Here is a 22968-nt window from a genome sequence, read left to right as displayed (position 1 = left end):
TTACATAGCTGGCTATATATGGATGTTAAATTTTACTTTATGGGTTGTTATCTAGGCTTCTTCTAACTCATTGCTTTCTACCACATATAATTAAATTATATCTTTATATTAAAAACCAAAGTCTATCAAAATTCCAGTCATTCTAATAAATGTTATACACCTTTATCTTCAAGAATAGGACTTGGAAATATGGAAGTATGCATGACCACAAAAATAAGGAGTTATTAGCCAGCCCTACTTTGATGTTTATGATTTTGGTGTCATGGAGGACTGATTGGGCTCATTGATTCGAGTTGAAAACTAAATGCTGCGCTCATGGAATGTCATGCTTTGAGCACTACTAAAAAGTGCTATTTACATGTGAAAAATGAATGCCATATGCTGCATTGTTTACCTTTTTTGTTGGTGACACTTTGATATCTTGATAATATGCAGCTGTTTAAAGGGCAAATCCACAGATGAAATATTAACAAAATGGTTGCCCTGCCTCTGTTTTGGTAAAAAGCTGAGGGATGGGCCTGGAATAATGTAGCCACTCTCAGATTAATAGACAGAGCTATGGATGCAAAGACTGACCATCCATGATATCACAATTATTGATTTAACCATGTTATGAGGCTATAGAGTGTTTGTTTACATTTACAATGTTTACAAACATTGGAGTAAAACAAGCTTATATTTTGGGTTCTCATGGTGTGTGACAGTTGAACTAAGCTCATGAGGCATTTATTTATAAGTTATATTCTTCAAGAATCAATGATTTCCCAGTGAAGCTGGTTGAGAGAATGCCAAGAGTGGCAAAGGGTAACTACTTTCAAGATTCTCAAATATACAATATATTTTGATTTGTTTCACACTTTTTTGGTTACCACATGATTCCATATGTGTTATTCCATTGTTTTGATGTCTTCACTATTTTTCTACAATGTAGAAAATAGTAAAAATAAAGAAACCCTGGAATGAGTAGGTGTGTCCAAACGTTTGACTGGTACTGAATATATATTTAAGTCCAAAATTGGATGAAGCAACTACAGATTGCCCCTTTAAGTCTATCAAAAATGTGCAAGCTTGAGCATGTGTCAATTAGGTGTATGGATTATTTTTTTTATATCAGAATGAATTAGATTGAGCAATAAAATCCCCTATATTCCATGGGCTTGGATTAAGCATCTGTTGCAAGAGCACATTTTTCATTGGCTGCCCATTGGATTCAAAAACAATAATTCATAGGCAGCTTAAACTTCTTGAATTGAACCATTATTGGGTTCAAATACACATTTAGATTTGTGAACAGCCATTCACAACAACCTCAATCCGTAAGGCACAAATAGCTAAATGAGAGAGCAGCAGTATGCTTCATATCAGTGTGCTATGTAGATATCAATAATAAGTGATATCCGTATCACAGTAGACTACACCACTGCTGTCATTCTTACCTCCAAGCATTTATTCAAATTGGATCATCTTTGGATGTCGACAGCAGTCGCACCATTGAAAGACTTGGACTGTAGCCTTTCCAAAAACCTATTTCTGCTCTTTTCCCACGATCCATCAAACACATTCGGTGTGTCAACATAGTGGTCAACTTGAGCCTTTTTTAAATGCTGATTTGAATGTCATTGAGAAAACAGAGAATTGTCAAAGATTTTTTACGCAAACATCCTTTCTGAATTTAAAAGTAATCCTCCAAGTAATCATCTAGTTTTTTGTAATCTGATTACAATACTTCTGCTGGTAACGTAAAGAATTACAGTTACATTTTTTTTGTAATCCCTTACATGTAGCGGATTACATGTAATACGTTACTCCCCAGCCCTGAGCACAGCAGATGGGAGGCTAGGGCGACACCATGTACTAGCTAGCTTGATAGTTAGTGATAATGTGTGCTAGCTAGATTGCTAGTTAGATAGCACACAGCGTTGCATCCCGCTTGCTGTGTACCTCAAAGTCTTGCTGGCTAAGCTTGCAAACAGTGTCCTTTGCTCCCGCCTGCCAAACACCTGCTCTCACCATTAATAACAGAACTACGGAAAACAGTTCCTGAGAGGCGGGGGTGAAGGACACCGTCTACCGGTATATATTAGCTAGCCATTGTCGCCCCCCACCCCTTCTTCTGTGGGGTTTATCGGTGGCTGGCATTCAACGTTATTAATACCACCTACTGTACTGGAGCGCTCCCTGCCTCCCTCCTGCCCCAACTTAAAAATGAACCAATAGAAGTATAAAGAGAGGTTCCTGCAGATGCAGGAATGCCCACATACATGAAGGGCAGGCAGAGGTCAGTAATCCAGGGCAGTGTCACAAGGTACAGAACGGCAGGCTCAGGGTCAGGGCAGGCAGGAGTGTCAAAACAAGAAAACAGGGACTAAAGAGAAAACAGGAGCATGGGAAAAACGCTGGTAAGCTTGACGAGACAAGACGAACTGGCAATAGAAAATCTGACCACGACTCCATTTTGTTGCGCCCAGCCTATAGACAGAAACTAAAACAGGAAACGCCCATGCTCAGGTCTGTTCAACGTTGGTCCGACCAATTGGATTCCACGCTTCAAGATTGCTTCGATCACATGGACTGGGATGTGTTCCGCATAGCGTTGGACAATAACATTGATGAATATGCTGATTCGGTGTGCGAGTTTATTAGCAAGTGCATCGGTGATGTTGTACCCACAGCGACTATTAAAACCTTCCCCAACCAGAAACTGTGGATTGATGGCAGCATTCGCGCAAAACTGAAAGCGCGTACCACTGCTTTTAATCAGGGCAAGGCGACCAGAAACATGACGGACTACAAACAGTGTAGCTAATTCCTCCACAAGTCAATCAAACAAGCTAAGCGTCAGTATAGAGACAAAGTAGTCACAATTCAATGGCTCAGACACGAGAGGTATATGGCAGGGTCTACAGTCAATCACGGACTACAAAAAGAAAACCAGCTCCGTCGCGAACCACAATGTCTTGCTCCCAGACAAACTAAACAACTTCCTTGCTCGCTTTGAGGACAATACAGTGCCACCGACACAGCCTGCTACCAAAACCTGCGGGCTCTCCTTCACTGCAGCCAATGTGAGTAAAACATGCAAACATGTTAACCCTCGCAAGGCTACCGGCCCAGACAGCATACCTAGCCGCGTCCTCAGAACATGCACAGACCAGCTGGCTGGTGTGTTTACGGACATATTCAATCATTCCTTATCCCAGTCTGCTATTCCCACATGCTTCAAGAGGGCCATCATTGTTCCTGTTCCCAAGAAAGCTAAGGTAACTGAGCTAAATGACTATCGCTCCGTAGCACTCACTACCGTCATCATGAAGTGCTTTGAGAGACTAGTCAAGGACCATATCACCTCCACCCTATCTGACACCCTAGACCCACTCGAATTTGCTTACTGCCCCAATAGGTCAACAGAAGATGCAATCGCAATCACACTGCACAAACCCATCTGGACAAGAGGAATACCTCTGAAAGAATGCTGTTCATCGACTACAGCTCAGCATTTAACACCATAGTACCCTCCAAACTCGTCATTAAGCTCGAGACCCTGGGTCTCGACCCCGCCCTGTGCAACTGGGTCCTGGACTTCCTTCCTTTGTAGCCCCCAGGTGGTGAGGGTAGGAACCAACACCTCCTCCCCGCTGATCCTCGACACTGGGGCCTCACAAGGGTGCGTTCTCAGCCCTCTCCTGTACTCCCTGTTCACCCATGACTGAATGACCATGCACGCCTCCAACTCAATCATCAAGTTTGCAGACGACACTACAATGGTAAGCTTGATTACCAACAACGACGAGACGTCCTACAGGGAGGAGGTGAGGGCCCTCGGAGTGTGGTGTCAGGAAAATAACCTCACTCTCAATGTCAACAAAACAAAGGAGATGATTGTGAAATTTCAGGAAACAGCAAAGTGAGGAGCCCCCTATCCACATCGACGGGACAGTAGTGGAGAAGGTGGAAAGTTTTAAATTCCTCGGCGTACACATCACGGACAAACCGATATGGTCTACCCACACAGACAGTGTGGTGAAGAAGGCGCAGCAGCGCCTCTTCAACCTCAGGAGGCTGAAGAAATTCCAAAAAACACTCACAAACACACTCACAAAAACACTCACAAACCTTTACACATGCACAATCGAGAGCATCCAGTCGTACTACATCACCACCTGGTACGGCAACTGCTCCGCCCACAATCGTAAGGCTCTCCAGAGGGTAGTGAGGTCTGCACAACGCATCCCCGGGGGCAAACTACCTGCCCTCCTGGACACCTACGCCACCTGATGTCAAAGGAAGGCCAAAAAGATCATCAAGGACAACAACCACCAAAGCCACTGCCTGTTCACCCCGCTATCATCCAGAAGGCGAGGTCAGTACAGGTGCATCAAAGCTGGGACCGAGAGACTAAAAAACAGCTTCTATCTCAAGGCCATCAGACTGTTAAACAGCCATCACTAACATTGAGTGGCTGCTGCCAGCGTACTAACTCAAATCTCTAGCCACTTTAATAATGAAACATTTTATGTAATAAGTGTATCACTAGCCACAAAATAATGTCACTTTATAAAATGTTTACATACCCTACATTACTCATCTCATATGTATATACTGTACTCTATACCATCTCCTGCATCTTGCCTATGCCGTTTGGCCATTGCTCATCCATATATTTTCATGTACATATTCTTATTCATTCCTTTACACTTGTGTGTATAAGGTAGTTGTTGTGAAATTGTTAGATTACTTGTTAGATATTACCTCATGGTCGGAACTAGAAGCACAAGCATTTCGCTACACTCGCATTAACATCTGCTAACCATGTGTATGGACAAATACAATTTGATTTGATTTGAAAAAACAGAACACATATAAATACACAGGGGATAATGGGGAAAATGGGTGACAACTGGAGGGGGTGGAGACAAGCACAAAGACAGGTGAAACAGATCAGGGTGTGACAGTACCCCACCTCTAGGGACGCCACATGGAGTCCTACCACATGGAGGCACATACCTGGTTGATCGGGGTGCCGGTGATGGAACTCAGCAATGAGGGCTGGGTCCAGGATGTTCCTAGCGAGGACCCAGCACCTCTCCTTTGGGCCATAACCCTCCCAGTCAACCAGGTCCTGGAATCCTCTGCCCCTCGGCTGAACCTTCAGAAGAAGCCTCACCGTGTACACAGGTTGACCGTTGATGAGACGGGGGAGAGGGGTGGACCTGGAAAAAAGAGACAAAAGGCTGTGAGACAAGTTTAATTCTAGAAACATGAGTGGGATGTAAAAGGAGGGTATGGGGCAACAGAAGATGAACAGCAGAGCGGCTAGTAATCTTGGAAATGGGGAAAGGGCCAATAAAATTGGGGGAAAGTTTGCGGGATCCCGAGTGGACAGCCATATCCTCTGCCCAAAATGATAGCGGGGAGCCGGGTTCTGGTGGCGGTCCGCCTGTTGATGATACCTGAAGTTGGTCTTGAGAAGAGCGGACCGAGCTCTCTTCCAGGTACGCCAACAGTGGCAGATGAACATCTGGGCAGAGGGTATGTTGACTTCTTCCTCTTGCTCCGGGAAGAGCGGGGGCTGATAACCCACAGAGCACTCGAAGGGCGAGAGCCCAGTGGCCGAGCAGGGAAGGCTGTTCCGGGTTTACTCCACCCACACGAGTTGCTGGCTCCAGGTGGTGGAGTTGGCCGAGACAAGGCACCGACGAAGGCATTCGTTCAGATATATCCCTGGACGAGAACTGAGGACCACGGTTCAAAACCATGTCCACTGGAAGTCAAAGGATCCGGAAGATGTGCTTCACCATGAGCTGGGCTGTCTCCTTGGCAGAAGGTAGCATGGGGAGGGGAATGAAATGGGTGGCTTTGGAAAACCTGTCCACCACCGTGAGGATAGTGGTGTTGCCATCAGCTGGTGGTAGACCAGTGACGAAGTCCAGGGATATATCTGACCAGGGACGGTGAGGGACAGGAAGAAGTTGAAGGAGGCCAGCCGGAGCTTGCCGAGGAGTCTTGTTATGAGCACAGACGGTGCAGGCTGCGACAAACGTGGAGATGTCTGGAGCCATGGTGGGCCACCATGGAGCAGGCAGCGTCTGGGACAAACATCCAGTTAGCCGGGCCCCCCGAGTTGAAAGGCGGTGCAGAGATATTCCCGGGTCTTGTAGTTTATCCACTAGAGGTCGACCGAGTATGATTTATTGGAGGACCAAAAAAAGCCGATACCGATTAATCGGACGATTTAATTTAATTTATATAATTGTAATAATGACAATTACAACAATACTGAATGAACACTTTTATTTTAACTTAATATAATACATTAATAAAATCAATTTAGCCTCAAATAAATAATGAAACATGTTCAATTTGGTTTAAATAATGCAAAAACAAAGTGTTGGAGAAGAAAGTAAAAGTGCAATGTGTATTAACATGAGTCTTCAATATTCCTAAGTAAGAAGTTTTAGGTTGTAGTTATTATAGGAATTATAGGACTATTTCTCTCTATACCATTTGTATTTCATATACATTTGACTATTGGATGTTCTTATAGGCACTTTAGTATTGCCAGTGTAACAGTATAGCTTCCGTCCCTTTCCTCGCCCCTGCCTGGGCTTGAACCAGGAACAGATCGACAACAGCCACCTTCGAAGCATCGTTACCCATTGCTCCACAAAAGCCGTGGCCCTTGCTAGGCAAGGGGAACAACTACTCCAGGTCTAAGAGAGAGTGACGTCACCAATTGAAACGCTATGAGCTGGGCGCACCCCGCTAACTAGCTTGCAATTTCACATCGGTTACACTAGCCTAATCTCGGGAGTTGATAGGCTTGAAGTCATAAACAGCTCAATGCTTAAAGCACAGCGAAGAGCTGCTGGCAAACGCATGAAAGTGCTGTTTGAATGAATGCTTACAAGCCTGCTGCTGCCTACCATCGCTCAGTCAGACTGCTCTATCAAATATCAAATCATAGACTTAATTATAACATAATAACACATAGAAATACAAGCCTTTGGTCATTAATATGGTCGAATCCGGAAACTATCATTTCGAAAACAAAACATTTATTCTTTCAGTGAAATACGGAGCCGTTCCATATTTTATCTAACAGGTGGCATCCCTAAGTCTAAATATTGCTGTTACATTGTACAACCTTCAATGTTATGTCATAATTATGTACAATTCTGGCAAATTAATTACGGCCTTTGTTAGGAATAAATGGACTTCACACAGTTCGCAACAAGCCAGGCGGCCCAAACTGCTGCATATACCTTGACTGCTTGCATGGAACGCAAGGGAAGTGGCACAATTTCCCTAGTTATGAGAAATTCATGTTAGCAGGCAATATTAACTAAATATGCAGGTTTAAAAATATATACTTGTGTATTGATTTTAAAGAAAGGCATTGATGTTTATGGTTAGGTACACATTGGTGCAACGACAGTGCTTTTTTCGCGAATGTGCTTGTTATCACCCGTTTGGCGAAGTAGGCAGTGATTCGATGAGAAATTAACAGGCACCGCATCGATTATATGCAACACAGGACACAATAGATAAACTAGTAATATCATCAACCATGTGTAGTTAACTAATGATTATGTTAAGATTGATTGTTTTTTATAAGATAAGTTTAATGCTAGCTAGCAATTTACCTTGGCTTCTTGCTGCCCTCGCGTAACAGGTAGTCAGCCTGCCACGCAGCCTCCTCATGGAGTGCAATGTGAGGCAGGTGGTTAGAGTGTTGGACTAGTAACCAGAAGGTTGCAAAAACGAATCCCGAGCTGACAAGGTAAAAATCTGCCGTTCTGCCCCTGAACAAGGCAGTTAACCCAACGGTCCTAGACCGTCATTGAAAATAAGACTGTGTTCTTAACTGACTTGCCTAGAGGTGTAAAAAAATATATATAAATAAATAAAATCGACCACAATCGGTGTCCAAAAATATTGATTACCGATTGTTATGAAAACTTGAAATCGGCCCTAATTAATCGGTCATTCCGATTAATCGGTTGTCCTCTACTGTCCACACTATGAATGGATGTTTCGCCCCCTCTAACCAGTGTCTCCACTCTTCCAAGGCCATCTTCACCGCAAGTAGTTCTCAGTTCCCCACATCATAATACCTCTCTGTGGTGATGGGAGAAGGCGATGGGAGAAGAAGGCACAGGGATGCAGCTTAAGGTCCAGGGCAGAACGCTGGGACAGGACGGCCCCCACTCCTACATCTGAAGTGTTTACCTCCACCACGAACTGATGGGACAGGAGAGGTGAGTGCTGACAGGGGGAAGCCAGGGTGCTGTAATTCTGGGTAAAATGGCGATAGAGATTGGCAAATCCTAAGAAACGTTGCAAATGCACTCTGGATGTGGGTTGGAGCCAATCCACCACCGCTCTCACCTTTCCGGGATCCATCTGCACATTCCCAGCAGCGATGATGTATCCAAGGAAGGAGATGATGGAGCGATGGAACTCACATTTTTTGGCTTTGACAAACAGCTGGTTCTCCAGGAGACGCTGGAGGATTTGTCGGATGTGGAGAACGTGTTCTTGAGTCGAGCGGGAAAGATGAGGATGTTGTCGAGGTAGACGAACACGAACCGGTTTAACATATCCCGGAGATACAAACAGAAAACCACATTTTCATACCCTACAAAAATAAATTTAACTGTATTTTAAGACGGTTAAATGCTCTACTAACAAAAAAGCTGTTGGAATTGTAAGTATATGCATGTCCCTTAAGGTCCTTGTGTAATTGTAATGTGATATATTGTACCCCCTAGCCCCGCCCCCAGCCCCGCCCCTAGCTCGATTGTCTATTGTTTGTAATCTATGTATGCTTGTGTTCCCTCATGTGCTTTATGTATTGATTTGATATTAATAAAAAAATAATATACATTTTTTTAAATTAAAAAACATATCCCGGAGAACGTCATTAACCAGGGCCTGGAACACAGCAGGAGCATTGGTCAAACCGAATGGCATCACCAGGTAATCATAGTGTCCGCTAGCAGTGTTGAAGGCTGTCTTCCACTCGTCACCTTCCTGTACCGTACCAGGTGGTAGGCGTTCCGTGGGTCTAACTTAGAGAAGAGAGGTTCTTCTTCTTCTTTTTAACCACAAAGAAATCCATGCCTCTGCTAAGCTCCTCGATACTTTATTTTGTAAATATTCCAACAATTTGAGAGCAAGGTGAAAGGGACATCTATATACATTTTTTAAATCCTTATCTCATGCATTTGTGTGACCCTACATTTTTTCCAATGTCTCTTTACATACCACTATCAAAATAGATATGTTGCTCATATCATATTCACATAATCCATCATAAACTATATGGCAGTTTAGGGTTCTGTTTTTAACATAATAAAGTACACTGTGTGTATTAAACTCTACCATATCATATATCATATCTACACTATATTCTAATTATAACAGTATAAGTATGGATTGTGTCCAGTTAATGATATCAATTAGGTCCTGTTCTCTATACCTCCCTGTGTATTTGTAGTAACAATGGTTGGTAAATTCAGGTCAGGATGATCCACTGACTGTCCATTGCCTTTGTCCATTCAGTGACATATCTAGCTACAATAGATGTCATTAACTTGAACATAATGTTTTATCTCAAGTAGTGTTGATCAGATTTACAGTATTTCATCTTTTGAGATTGTACAGTGGTTTGCTAGCCAAGGTCTGAGAGAAACTGCTGGGAGAAATTGTGATATACACCTACAATTTGGTGGGGTTATCAACTGTGTTGTTCAGTCATGTAAATTAATGAATTTGATATTGATGTATTTTAAATAAATTATGTTGAATGTTTCCATTTTAAAAAGTCAATTTAATTGTCTTAGTTTGGTTGTAAAGTATTACTTTGAATGTCATGAATATATTTGTCTACTGCAGGAATCAGCTAACTGAACAATATGTACTCCTTTTGGACATAGACAGTTGACCATAGTGAAAGTTGAACGCAAAGTACAATAGGCCTACATTATTTGACCTCTTGGATGCAGCAGTATCACTCCAGTCCACTGCGTGGTGGTAGAACCGTGCTGTTGCACACGTCCCACAAATGAAGAAAAGATCAGGAAGTAGAACCACGCTCACATTCATAACAATGGAGTCAAGCACAGATGCGGTTCCTCAGAATATGTTTACTTGCCATTTGTGCAGTTTATCTACACCATTCACATACTACGGACAGAAGCCACCCAATACCAGGGCTATTGTGTAAGTAAAGTTTTGATAACACTAGCGAAGTGGGAACTCAAGATTTGCTCATGCTTACTGGCTAACATGAAATGCAATGCAGTTGGTCCCTGGCTAGTAGCTTCCAGAGTATATAGTATAGTGGAGTCTCTGGTGGCCCAAGCTAGCGAACGTTTAGTGTGTGTCTATGACTGTCAACTCGTGAGGTGTAAAGTAAACCTTTCAGAAGGCTGTAGCTCTTGCATTTACTCGTTTTTGTTTCTTTCCCATCAGCTTGTTGGAAGAGTGTTTTGTGACCAAGGATCCTTTCAGTCCAGACGGAGAGAGGTTCCTTATCCTGGGATCCAACTGCAGTTTGTGCCACATCACAGTCTGTGTTGGAACGGTACGTTGTTTGCTCATATTGCCAAAAATAATGAGCATGAAATGGCTGAAATCTGTCTCATTGTACAATATATGATGTCAATGTCATAAGCTAGAAAGGAATATCCAGTCATTTTATTTTGGCTTAGTCCCCCTCACCCTAAAATGCACATAATGCCTTAAAATGTACATACACTATATACAAACGTATGTGGACACCCCTTCAAATTAGTGGATTTGTCTATTTCAGCCACAACCGTTGCTGACCGGTATATAAAATCAAGCACACAGCAATGCAATTGCCATAGACAAACACTGGCAATAGAATGGTCTTACTGAAGAGCTCAGTGACTTTCAACGTGGCAAGGTCATAGGATGTCAAATTTCTGCCATGCTGGAGCTGCCCCGGTCAACTGTAAGTGCTGTTATTGTGAAGTGGAAACTTCAAGGTGCAACAAGGGCTCAGCCGCAAAGTAGTAAGCCACACAGAACGGGAGCGCCGAGTGCTGAAGTGCTTAGCACATAACATTTGTCTGTCCTCGATTGCAACACTCACTACTAAGTTACAAACTGCTTCTGGAAGCAACGTCAGCACAAGAACTGTTCGTCGGGAGCTTCATGAAATGGGTTCCCATGGCCGAGCAGCCGCACGCAAGCCTAAGATCACCATGCCCAATGCCAAGTGTCGGCTGCAGTGGTGTAAAGCCTGCTGCCATTGGACTCTGGAGCAGTGGAAACACCTTCTCTGGAGTGATTAATCACTATTTGGAAGTCCAACGGAGGAATCTGGGTTTGGTGGATGCCAGGAGAAAGCTACCTATCCCAGTGCATAGTGCCAACTGTAAAGTTTGGTGGAGGAGGAATAACAGCCTGGGGCTGTTTTTCATGGTTTGGGCTAGGCTCCTTAGTTCCAGTGAAGGTAAATCATACAATTACATTCTATACAATTCTGTGCTTTCAACTTTGTGGCAACCGTTTGGGGAAGGCCCTTGATTGTTTCAGCAAGGTCCGTACAGAAATGGTTTGTCCAGATCCATGTGCAAGAACTTGACTGGCCTGCACAGAGCCCTGACCTACACACCATCGAACACATTTGGGATGAATTGGAACGCTGACTGCGAGCCAGGGCCTAATCACCCAACATCAGTGCCCAACCTCACTAATGCTCTTGTGGCTGAATGGAAGCAAGCCTTCGCAGCAATGTTCCAACATCTAGTGGAAAGCCTTCCCAGAAGAGTGGAGGCTGTTAAAGCAGCAAAGGGGAGACCAACTCCAGATTAATGCCCATGATTTTGGAATTGAGTTGTTCGACGAGCAGATGTCAACATACTTTGTCATGTAGTGTACATTTGCGTCTTTGCTCAAATTCATATAATGCCCCGACAATATTCCAGAAATGTATGGCTATGACATCTCGTCTACACCCAAGCCAAAACTTTGGCAGTGATATAATTTAAATTGTGATGTTGAGTAAAAAAATATACTTTTGATTTCACCTAATTTTAACATTGTCATAAACTATTTTTCCCATCGAGAGAGGGAAAAATAGTTTAAGTGTTCCACTTAAGCTTAACCAAATAAAGGAAAAAATGTGGACCTTACCGTGAAATACTTACTTACAAGCCCTTAACCAACAATACAGTTCAAGAAATAGAGTTAAGAAGATATTTACTAAATAAACTAAGTAAAAAGTAACACAATAAAATTCCATTATAATATTGAGGCTATATACAGGGGGTACTGGTACCGAGTCAATATGCGAGGGTACAGGTTAGTCAAGGTAGTTTGTACATGTAGGTTGGTGTAAAACGACTGTATAGGTAATAAACAGCGAGTAGCGGGGGTCAATGTAAATAGTCAGTGGCTATTTGATTAATTGTTCAGCAGTCTTATAGCTTGGGGGTAGAAGCTGTTAAGGAGCCTTTTGGTCCTAAAAAACTCCGGTACCGCTTGCTGTGCGGTTGCAGAGAGAACAGTCTGACTTGTGTGACTGGATACTTTGACCATTTTTTGGGCCTTCCTCTGACACCGCCTAATTACCTAGTATATAGGTCCTGGGTGGAAGGAAGTTTGGCCCCGGTGACGTATTGGGTCCGTACGCACACAGCTGTTTTATTATTTTCATTTGAGGTTATCAATTTTAAAGAAACTATACATTGTACGCTCCACAATATGTCAATGTCTAGGTCTTGTGCTTCCAATAAGATGTACAATATTATACTGCTGTATGGTGTATGGTTAGCGGTGTTATGGTGTGTTCATAACCGAGTGGGGAATTTTCCGGATCTGTGAAAAATCCACTTGAAGGGCCTTCCAACTAGTTAATTACAAGTTAAATCAGCCATGAATTCCCTTGTGACAGGGGGAATGGAAGCGTGTTGTGGGCAACAGAGAGGGGCTATTGTTAAAATGTTTCTAGCCTGTCTATCTATGGGTAACAGGGTTGACGTTATGCTCGACCCGCTCAGTTTTTCACCACAAAACGAGAAAATGGCTAAAAAGAGTAGAACCAGCTCACCTGCTTTTACACTATGATTTGACTATTACATGTTCTGTTTCTTTCAAAATAAATATTTTTAAAAGGGAAAAGTTTCACCATATTAAAATGAGAGTTCAGTTCACGTAACAGGTTTTACCTTAAAATGAAGGACAGATGTAAATTAATCACAAACACATAAAGTACAATACTAAGTACTTTGTTGAAGCAACTTTGGCAGTGATTACAGCCTCGAGTCTTCTTGGGTATGACGCTACAAGCTTGGCACACTTGTATTTGGGGAGTTTCTCCCATTCTTCTCTGCAGATCCTCTCAAGCTCTGTCAGGATGGACAGGGAACGTTGCTGCACAGCTATTTTCAGTTCTCTCCAGAGATGTTAGATCGGGTTCAAGTCCGGGCTCTGGCTGGGTCACTCCAGGACGTTCAGAAACTTATCACGAAGCCACTCCTGCGTTGTCTTGGCTGTGTGCTTAGTGTTGTTGTCCTGTTGGAAGATGAACCATCGCCCCAATCTTGAGGTTCTGAGTGTTCTAGAGCATGTTTTCATCAAGGATCTCTGTACTTTCCTCAGTTCATCTTCCCTCAATCCTAACCAGTCCCTGCCTCTGAAAAATATCCCAACAGCATGATGCTGCTGCCAACATGCTTCACCGTAGGGATGGTGCCAGGTTTCCTCCAGAGATGATGCTTGGCATTCAGGCCAAAGAGTTCAATCTTGTTTTCATCAGACCAGAGAATCTTGTTTCTCATGGTCAGAGTCCTTTAGGTACCTTTTGGCAAACTCCAACGGGGCTGTCATGTGCCTTTTTACTGAAGAGTGGCTTCCGTCGGGCCACTCTACCATAAAGACCTGATTGGTGGAGTGCTGGAGAAATGGTTGTCATTCTGGAAGGTTCTCCCATCTCCACAGAGGAACTCTGGAGCTCTGTCAGTGACCATTGGGTTCTTGGTTACTTCCCTGACTAAGGCCCTTCTCCCACGATTGCTCAGTTTTGCCGGGTGTCCCTCTCTAGGAAGAGTCTTGATAGTTCAAAACTTCTTCCGTTTAAGAACGATGGAGACCACTCTGTTTTTGGGGGCCTTCAATGCTGCAGAAATGTTTTAGTACCCTTCCCCAGATTTGTGCCTCTACACAATGCTGTCTCGGACCTCTACGGACAATCCTTTCGACTTCATGGCTTGGTTTTTGCTCTGATATGCACTGTCAACTGTGGGACCTTCATATAGACAGGTGTGGGCATTTCCAAATCATGTCCAATCAATTGAATTTACCACAGGTGGATTCCAATCAAGTTGTAGAAACATCAAGGATGAACAATGGATCCAGGATGTACCTGAGCTCAATTTCGAGTCTCATAGCAAATGGTGTGAATACTTAAGTACATAAGGTATTTCATTTTTTAAATAAATTTGCAAAATTTCTAAACCTGTTTTCACTTAGTCATTATGGGGTATTGTGTGTAGATGAGAAATGTATCCGTTTTTTATTTTATTTTTAATAAATTTTAGAAATAAGGCTAACGTTAAAAAAAATTGTTGAAAAAGGGAATGGGTCTGAATACTTTCTGAATGCATTGTATAAGCTGGAAGTAGAAGCTTAAGTGTTGTCCATTAGTTTACTCCAATTAGGGGAGGTATGGTTAGGGAACATTTTACAAAATACACTGCTCAAAAAAATAAAGGGAACACTTAAACAACACAATGTAACTCCAAGTCAATCACACTGTGAAATCAAACTGTCCACTTGGAAGCAACACTGACAAATTTCACATGCTGTTGTGCAAATGGAATAGACAACAGGTGGAAATTATAGGCAATTAGGAAGACATCCCCCAATAAAGGAGTGGTTCTGCAGGTGGTGACCACAGACCACTTCTCAGTTCCTATGCTTCCTGGCTGATGTTTTGGTCATTTTTGAATGCTGGCGGTGCTTTCACACTAGTGGTAGCATGAGACGGAGTCTACAACCCACACAAGTGGCTCAGGTGGTGCAGCTCATCCAGGATGGCACATCAATGCGAGCTGTGGCAAGAAGGTTTGCTGTGTCTGTCAGCGTAGTGTCCAGAGCATGGAGGCGCTACCAGGAGACAGGCCAGTACATCAGGAGACGAGGAGGCGGCCGTAGGAGGGCAACAACCCAGCAGCAGGACCGCTACCTCCGCCTTTGTGCAAGGAGGAGCACTGCCAGAGCCCTGCAAAATGACCTCCAGCAGGCCACAAATGTGCATGTGTCTGCTCAAACAGTCAGAAACAGACTCCATGAGGGTGGTATGAGGGCCCGACGTCCACAGGTGGGGGTTGTGCTTACAGCCCAACACCGTGCAGGACGTTTGGCATTTGCCAGAGAACACCAGGATTGGAAAATTCGCCACTGGTGCCCTGTGCTCTTCACAGATGAAAGCATGTTCACACTGAGCACATGTGACAGAGTCTGGAGACGCCGTGGAGAACGTTCTGCTGCCTGCAACATCCTCCAGCATGACCGGTTTGGCGGTGGGCCAGTCATGGTGTGGGGTGGCATTTCTTTGGGTGGCCGCCATTAGGCACCGAGATGAGATCCTCAGACCCCTTGTGAGGCCATATGCTGGTGCGGTTGGCCCTGGGTTCCTCCTAATGCAAGACAATGCTAGACCTCATGTGGCTGGAGTGTGTCAGCAGTTCCTGCAAGAGGAAGGCATTGATGCTATGGACTGGCCTGCCCGTTCCCCAGACATGAATCCAATTGAGCACATCTGGGACATCATGTCTCGCTCCATCCACCAACTCCACGTTGCACCACAGACTGTCCAGGAGTTGGTGGATGCTTTAGTCCAGGTCTGGGAGGAGATCCCTCAGGAGACCATCCGCCACCTCATCAGGAGCATGCCCAGGCATTGTAGGGAGGTCATACAGGCACGTGGAGGCCACAAACACTACTGAGCCTAATTTTGACTTGTTTTAAGGACATTACATCAAAGTTGGATCAGCCTGTAGTGTGGTTTTCCACTTTAATTTTGACTGTGACTCCAAATCCAGACCTCCATGGGTTGATAAATTTGATTTCCATTGATAATTTTTGCGTGATTTTTGTTGTCAGCACATTCAACTATGGAAAGAAAAGTATTTAAAAATATTTCATTCATTCAGATCTAGGATGTTATTTTAGTGTTCCCTTTATTTTTTTGAGCAGTGTATATATGGGAGATTGGAAATTATGCAGACAATTACATTGATGGAAGCCACAATCGACCAGCAATATTATAGCTGATCAACGCCCCCCCCTCCCCGATACAAAGTAAAGTGTGAATAAGCTGGTGTGAATGAGGGGCAGCCCAATGCCTGGGTTTTTAATGGAAATTATTTATATAGTCTCTCTCTTGTAGTGTTTTCTGTCATTTTAAATTTTCTTCTGATTAATAAGAGCAGTTCTAGCAATTGGAATTCATAAATGTTTCTTTCTGCTTCTGTGGCTAAAAGATATTGTCAAAAGAAATCACTAGACTAGACAGACATGTAGCTAGCTAGTATTTGTAAACAAAATGGCATAACACCGGATCTGGAATTACAAATGTTGTTGCTAGCTACAGTCAGAGTGCCTCGGACCCTCTTCCTTGGTAAGCTATTCTGGCTGCCTAAGACCCCTAGAGTTCCTCTCTGGGTGGAACGCAACGATGTAGACTAAAGTGCACGCTGCCCCCCCCCCCCCCCCCAAAAAAAAGACTACCCTTGCATATGCATGCACGCTGATCGACGGAGTAAACAGTTTCCATTGCAAGATGTAATGAATTCAGTTTCTATTGGACAAGTTCAGGTAGGTCCCTCCCCGTTTTGTTCTATTTGCTTGGTTCCTAGTGAATACACCCAGGTTCTAAACTCAGCAAAAAAAGAAACGTCCCTTTTTCAGGAGCCTGTCTTTCAAAAATAATTCGTAAAAATCCAAGTAACTTCACAGATCTTCATTGTAGAGGGTTTAAACACTGTTTCCCATGCTTGTTCAATGAACCGTAAACAATGAACATGCACCTGTGGAACGGTCGTTAAGACATGAACAGCTTACAGACGGTAGGCAATTAAGATCAGTTATGAAAACTTAGGACACTAAAGAGGCCTTTCTACTGAAAGGCCAAAAGAAAGATGCCCAGGGTCCCTGCTCATCTGCGTGAACATGCCTTAAGCATGTTGCAAGGAGGCATGAGGACTGCAGATGTGGCCACGGCAATAAATTGCCATGTCTGTACTGTGAGACGCCTAAGACAGGACGGACAGCTGATCGTCCTCCCAGTGGCAGACCACGTAACACCTGCACAGGATCGGTACATCCGAACATCACATCTGCGGGACAGGTACAGGATGGCAACAACAACTGCCCGAGTTACACCAGGAACGCACAATCCCTCCATCAGTGCTCAGACTGTGCAATAGGCTGAGAGCGGCTGGACTGAGTGCTTGTAGGCCTGTTGTAAGGCAGGTCCACACAAGACATCACCGGCAACAACGTTTCCTATGGGCACAAACCCACCGTCGTTGGACCAGACAGGACTGGCAAAAAGTGCTCTTCACTGACGAGTCGCGGGTTTGTCTCACCAAGGGTGATGGTTGGGTTTGTGTTTATCGTCGAAGGAATGAACATTACACTGAGGCCTGTACTCTGGAGCAGGATCAATTTTTGGAGGTGGAGGGTCGTCATGGTCTGGGGCGGTGTGTCACAGCATCATCGGACTGAGCTTGTTGTTATTGCAGGCAATCTCAACACTGTTCGTTACAGGGAAGACATCCTCCATCATGTGGTACCCTTCCTGCAGGCTCATCCTGACATGACCCTCCAGCATGACAATGCCACCAGCCATACTGCTCGTTCTGTGCGTGATTTCCTGCAAGACAGGAATGTCAGTGTTCTGCCATGGCCAGCGAAGAGCCCGGCTCTCAATCCCATTGAGCACGTCTGGGACCTGTTGGATCGAAGGGTGAGGGTTAGGGCCATCCCCCCCAGAAATGTCTGGGAACTTGCAGGTGCCTTGGTGGAAGAGTGGGGTAACGTCTCACAGCAAGATCTGGCAAATCTGGTACAGTCCCATGAGGAGGAGATGCACTGCAGTACTTAATGCAGCTGGTGGCCACACCCGATACTTACCGACTTTTGATTTTGACCCCCCCCCCCCTTTGTTCAGGGACACATTATTTTATTTCTGTTAGTCACATGTCTGTGGAACTTGTTCAGTTTGTCAGTTGTTGAATCGTATTATGTTCATACAAATATTTACACATTAAGTTTGCTGAAAATAAACGCAGTTGACAGTGAGAGGACGTTTCTTCTTTTTTTTGCTGAGTTTACATGTCAACTTCATTGCAGGGATAGTGTGCTTGCTTAATGTGTTTGTTACTATTTTTGTTTCTCTTCTTCCAGGGCTGCAGCCTTTTCTACTCCAAGCGATTCTGCATGCAGTGTGTGAACAAACACTTGGACCAGTTCCCTCCTCACATTCAAGCTGAGCTCGCCAAGAAAAAGCACCCATCAAAGACAGATGTTTCATGATTTCTGTAAGACACATATTAAAGACTCTGGAGGTACTTCAGGAAGGAAAATCTCTAGCCTTTCAATTAGAAGATATCTCTCAGGGTTGTGGCTAGCGTGCTTGCCTTGGTCAGGTGACCCGGGTAGTATTCCCACTTAGGGCGATACTCTCGTGATATACCCCGCTGGAATAGACATGTTTCTGTTTTGGGAGAAATGGTTGGAACTGAACATAACTTCTGGGCCACATGAGGGATTCTACTTGGTGTCATACAGTTTTACCACTAGATGTCAGTAAAGACTTATTACCAGACTGAAAATGACAGTTCATTACATCCCTCATTCATAGCAGCTGAATACAAGGAGTCCCAACATCAAAATATATAATGTACCTTGTTTAATATTTCAGTATAACATGGAAAAATTTGACTATGTTAAAAATATATATACTACCAGAAATATGCTTCGCCCAAGCAGTGATAGAAATGCTATTTTTCTATAGATGACCTCAATGTTTATAAAACAAGATGCACTGACTTGTTGACCTTGAAGAGTAAATGAGAACTCTCTGCTCCCAAGGAACATTCTGTGTATGGCTCCCAAGGAACATTCTGTGGATGCCTCCCAAATGGCACCCTGGCTGAAAGTAGTGCGCTAAATAGGGAGCCATTTTGGACAAAACTTAAATTGTATGTGTCCCAGTGAGGGAACTCCAAGTACATAGGCAATTGTAACCACTAAACTGCAGTGATAGTCAGATTGTGTCAAAGGCAGTTGACGATAGGCGAGCTGCCAACTATGATGGAAGGCATTTAACACTGAGGAGATGTCACTCTGGACTGGAAGCAGATTTAAAAAGCACAAACAAAATGGAGATATTGGATATGTTGAACCCTGAACCCAACATTGCCAAATGCAGGACCGGTATAATTCCACAGAACCTTTCCCTCTCCCAGCTCTTTAGGGAGACCATTCCAAACAAGAATCTCCTTCCCTTGTTCCAAAAACTGACAAAGTGTCATTCTATGACCGATCACAAGAGACTAATCCCTTCTTTTGTCATAAACCAATAAAAAAATGAATACCATTTTTATCTCAATGGGTTGATCTGTTTAACTTCTAAAAATACAATATTCCTACAACCATATTCACCTTTAAGAAAGAAATATGGGTGGTTACATGTTCTTAAACCAAGAAGCTCATTTTCTGTTTGAATAGCCTTCCCTGTCAATCTGATTCCCCAACTAGTAGTTCCTCTCTAATGTCCCGTGTACACTAGCAAGCGGTAAATTGCTGCATGCCGCCAAGGCCACCCAGAGTGCCTCGCTTGTGGGCATGCTGGCAGCATATAGCAGCACGTCCGATTGGGCGTCAAGAATTTAGCATAGCAAATGTGTGAAGGTCTGGTTATTAAATTGAGTAAATAGTTTAATCCATTCTCCATTTCATGGATTTATTCACAGGTAAATGGTAATATGCTCTGGTGACAAACTTTGCTACCCTGTTTCCAATCGTCCACATGGTTGGGAGAACCTATTCAAGTAAGTGAATACATTTCGAAAATGTAAAAAACACAATGTATTATTAGCTAACTACTTAATGCAGGCTAACTCAAATGAGCTGCTAACATAGCTAGCTATCTAGCCAACTTTACATACGGTATAGATAGCGAGCTAATTAAATATCACCAGCTACCTAAACTTCATATTAGCTAGCTATCTTGATGTATTTATCACACACAAAAAAACTAGAAACGCATTTTTAGGTAGCTAGCTAACAGCCATGGAGGAGGGTGAAAGGATAGCAGCCCCAACTGTCAGTGAGAGAGTAGGCTATTCTGGATAGGGCAGGTACTTTTGTGTAGTTTCAGGCCCTAGAAGTGAGGACGGAGATAATAGTAACATAATTCAGTGTGATATAATGAAGTCTGTTTCTTGTGAAGTTTTCTTTCCTCGGATACAGAGAGCTGTGAAAGCCTGTCTGCAGATGAAGTCCCAATTTTTTATTTTATTTTACTAGGCAAGTCAGTTAAGAACAAATTCTTATTTTCAATGACGGCCTAGGAACAGTGGGTTAACTGCCTGTTCAGGGGCAGAACGACAGATTTTGTACCTTGTCAGCTCAGGGATTTGAACTTGCAACCTTTCAGTTACCTTTCAGTCCAATGCTCTAACCACTAGGCTACCCTGCCACACCAATGAAGAGCAGTGGCTCTCAGTCATGGTCCTGGGGACTCAAAGGGGTGCACATTTTTGTTTTTGCCTTAGCTCTACACAGCTGATTCGAATGATCAACTCATCAAGTGGTATTTATGTATTCATTTGTAATGCTACCCTTGATTATTATCCTGCTATTGTCACATGAAACACGTGCACATGCATCCATCTATCCAATGTTAACATGATTTTGTTACGTGATATTATACTTTAGTCATCAAATTGTATTAGTCACATGCGCCGAATACAACAGGTGTAGGTAGACCTTACAGTGAAATGCTTACTTACTACGAGCCCCTAACCAACAATGCAGTTTTTTTAAAAATACAGAAATAAAAGTAACAAGTAATTAAAGAGCAGCAGTAAAATAACAATAGTGAAAACTATATACAGGGGGGGTACTGGTTAGTTGACGTAATATGTACATGTAGGTACAGTTATTAACGTGACTATGCATAGATAACAACAGAGTAGCAGCGGTGTAAAGGGGGGCAATGCAAATAGTCTGGGTAGAGAGAGATGAGAGAATCCACAATGACCTGGTGATTATAAAAAGTCTACTGTAAGTTACTGTAAGATTGGGTGACCAGGGCCATATCTGGGACTGCCTCCTCGGGGAATTCAGGCGTGTGAAAGGCTACCTGTGTCCTGCATAACTTCATGAGTATGGACACGAGGGCCTGGAGGGCATCTGCAGCTCGCCGCCTTGTGTCAGAGGAGAGGTCTGCTGCTCTGCAGGATGTTTCAAGGATGGGGGACAACAACGCAGCACGAGAGGCAATCCGTGTGGGGGAGATCTTCACCTCCTACTTCTTCGAAAAGGGTGCTGTTCCCTGGCAACACTATAGACTACATTATGCACAACCAAATGCTCTTTTAAGAGCCATCCACATTACAATAAGTGTATTCTTCCATTTACTTAGCTATGTCAACTGCAGTTATTACATTTCCCAGTTTCTCTCCTTTTGATTTCTACTTCAGGTGACGGTGCTGTCTGTACAAAAACAAAACAGGCACTTAAGAGACACCCATATTGAAAACATTTAGAACAAGTAGACACCCTATAACCCACACCCTCGTATCAATCTGATTGATGGATTGTGTTGTGCAGTAAGCAGGCTCAGGCGTATAACCATGGCTCATTCCACCTTCAAAGAATAGAAGAGGGGACCAACCATGGAGAATAGTAAGAAACATCATTATTTATATAACCGCTATATTGTTTGTCGTCTGTACATGTTTTTCAGTATAAAGTACTCTGCATCCACTTAGTGTGGACACCAGGTGAGACCACACAAACATTCCTGTTGAACATTGTCTCTAACTACCTTATTTTCTCAATAAGTCTCTTTCCTTCACTTCATCCCTCTTCTCCTTAACTCCTCTAGGTTATATCAGCTGTGTCGGTGAACCCCTCCCACATCTGAACAGGCTGACAGAGTGCACAGTATGATCAGAGGTGAGGTCACTTGGTCAGGTCAACAGGAACTATTATTAAAAAGATGCTTTACACTGAAATACAGAGATGCAGTAGTCCCAGAGTTCCACTGATCCAAGGTCAGTTTTGCATTTCACCTCCTGCTTATTATGTCTAACAATGTTAGGTTAAAACATCAGGCTTAAACATGCTCTCTCTCCATCTGTCTTTCGTCTGCAGATATGTTTTGATGTGAGAGAGGATGCCAACCCCCAGTCCCATCATCTCCACCTCACCTGCTTTTAAGATAACCTTCGGGCCAACTAGACACTTATGTAATTGTGATGAACTGAGAGAATATTTGGGTAGCACCGTGATTCATTATTCATATGCTGTCTTCCCTGCTCCTATGTTCTTACCTCTTTCCCTTTGTCTTTTACACCTCTCGCCACCTCTTTCTTCCTCTGTTTTTATAATACACCACAGATGTGCATTGAAGTACAGATTGAACTTGTAGTTATAATGCATCTATGTATAACACTTGGATAATGAACTTCTTTCAATAAAGCGTTTCACATTCTTTACTGGTTCAAATTAAGTCTCATTTGATGAAATACTACACCTATCCTGTGTTTATCAGATCAATGCAGATGAAGGGCATTCGATATTGAGATGGACCGGTTTTAGAGTATTTACTTGATGCATAGGAAGTGTAGTGTACTGTCTTAAATTATATTTCTGTATATATGAAATACAAAACAGCCTTTTAACTATTTAAAT

At 43.3% G+C, this 22968-nt stretch overlaps 1 protein-coding gene across 2 annotated transcripts; it reads left to right on the top strand.

Annotated features, from left to right (window-relative positions):
• Positions 1 to 10079: 10079 nt before the first annotated feature.
• cdpf1 (cysteine rich DPF motif domain containing 1) lies at positions 10080 to 22770 on the top strand. Of its 2 annotated transcripts, XR_006079199.1 has the most exons (7): positions 10080 to 10224; positions 10477 to 10588; positions 18448 to 18581; positions 20019 to 20096; positions 21883 to 21957; positions 22160 to 22230; positions 22429 to 22770. XR_006079199.1 is itself a non-coding variant. In XM_024376805.1 (3 exons), the coding sequence occupies exons 1-3, from the start codon at positions 10112 to 10114 to the stop codon at positions 18574 to 18576; spliced, it is 354 nt and encodes a 117-aa protein (XP_024232573.1). In that variant the 5' UTR covers positions 10080 to 10111; the 3' UTR covers positions 18577 to 19642. The 2 variants fall into 2 exon arrangements, 1 of the variants encoding a protein (XP_024232573.1); XM_024376805.1 differs by lacking the exons at positions 20019 to 20096; positions 21883 to 21957; positions 22160 to 22230; positions 22429 to 22770 and having other exon boundaries at positions 18448 to 19642.
• The last annotated feature ends 198 nt before the right edge of the window (positions 22771 to 22968 follow it).

This window comes from Oncorhynchus tshawytscha, linkage group LG17, assembly GCF_018296145.1.
Source record: "Oncorhynchus tshawytscha isolate Ot180627B linkage group LG17, Otsh_v2.0, whole genome shotgun sequence".
Lineage (NCBI taxonomy): Eukaryota > Metazoa > Chordata > Actinopteri > Salmoniformes > Salmonidae > Oncorhynchus > Oncorhynchus tshawytscha.
The sequence above is the reverse complement of the archived record's forward strand: the minus strand, read 5'-3'. Positions and strand labels throughout refer to the sequence as shown.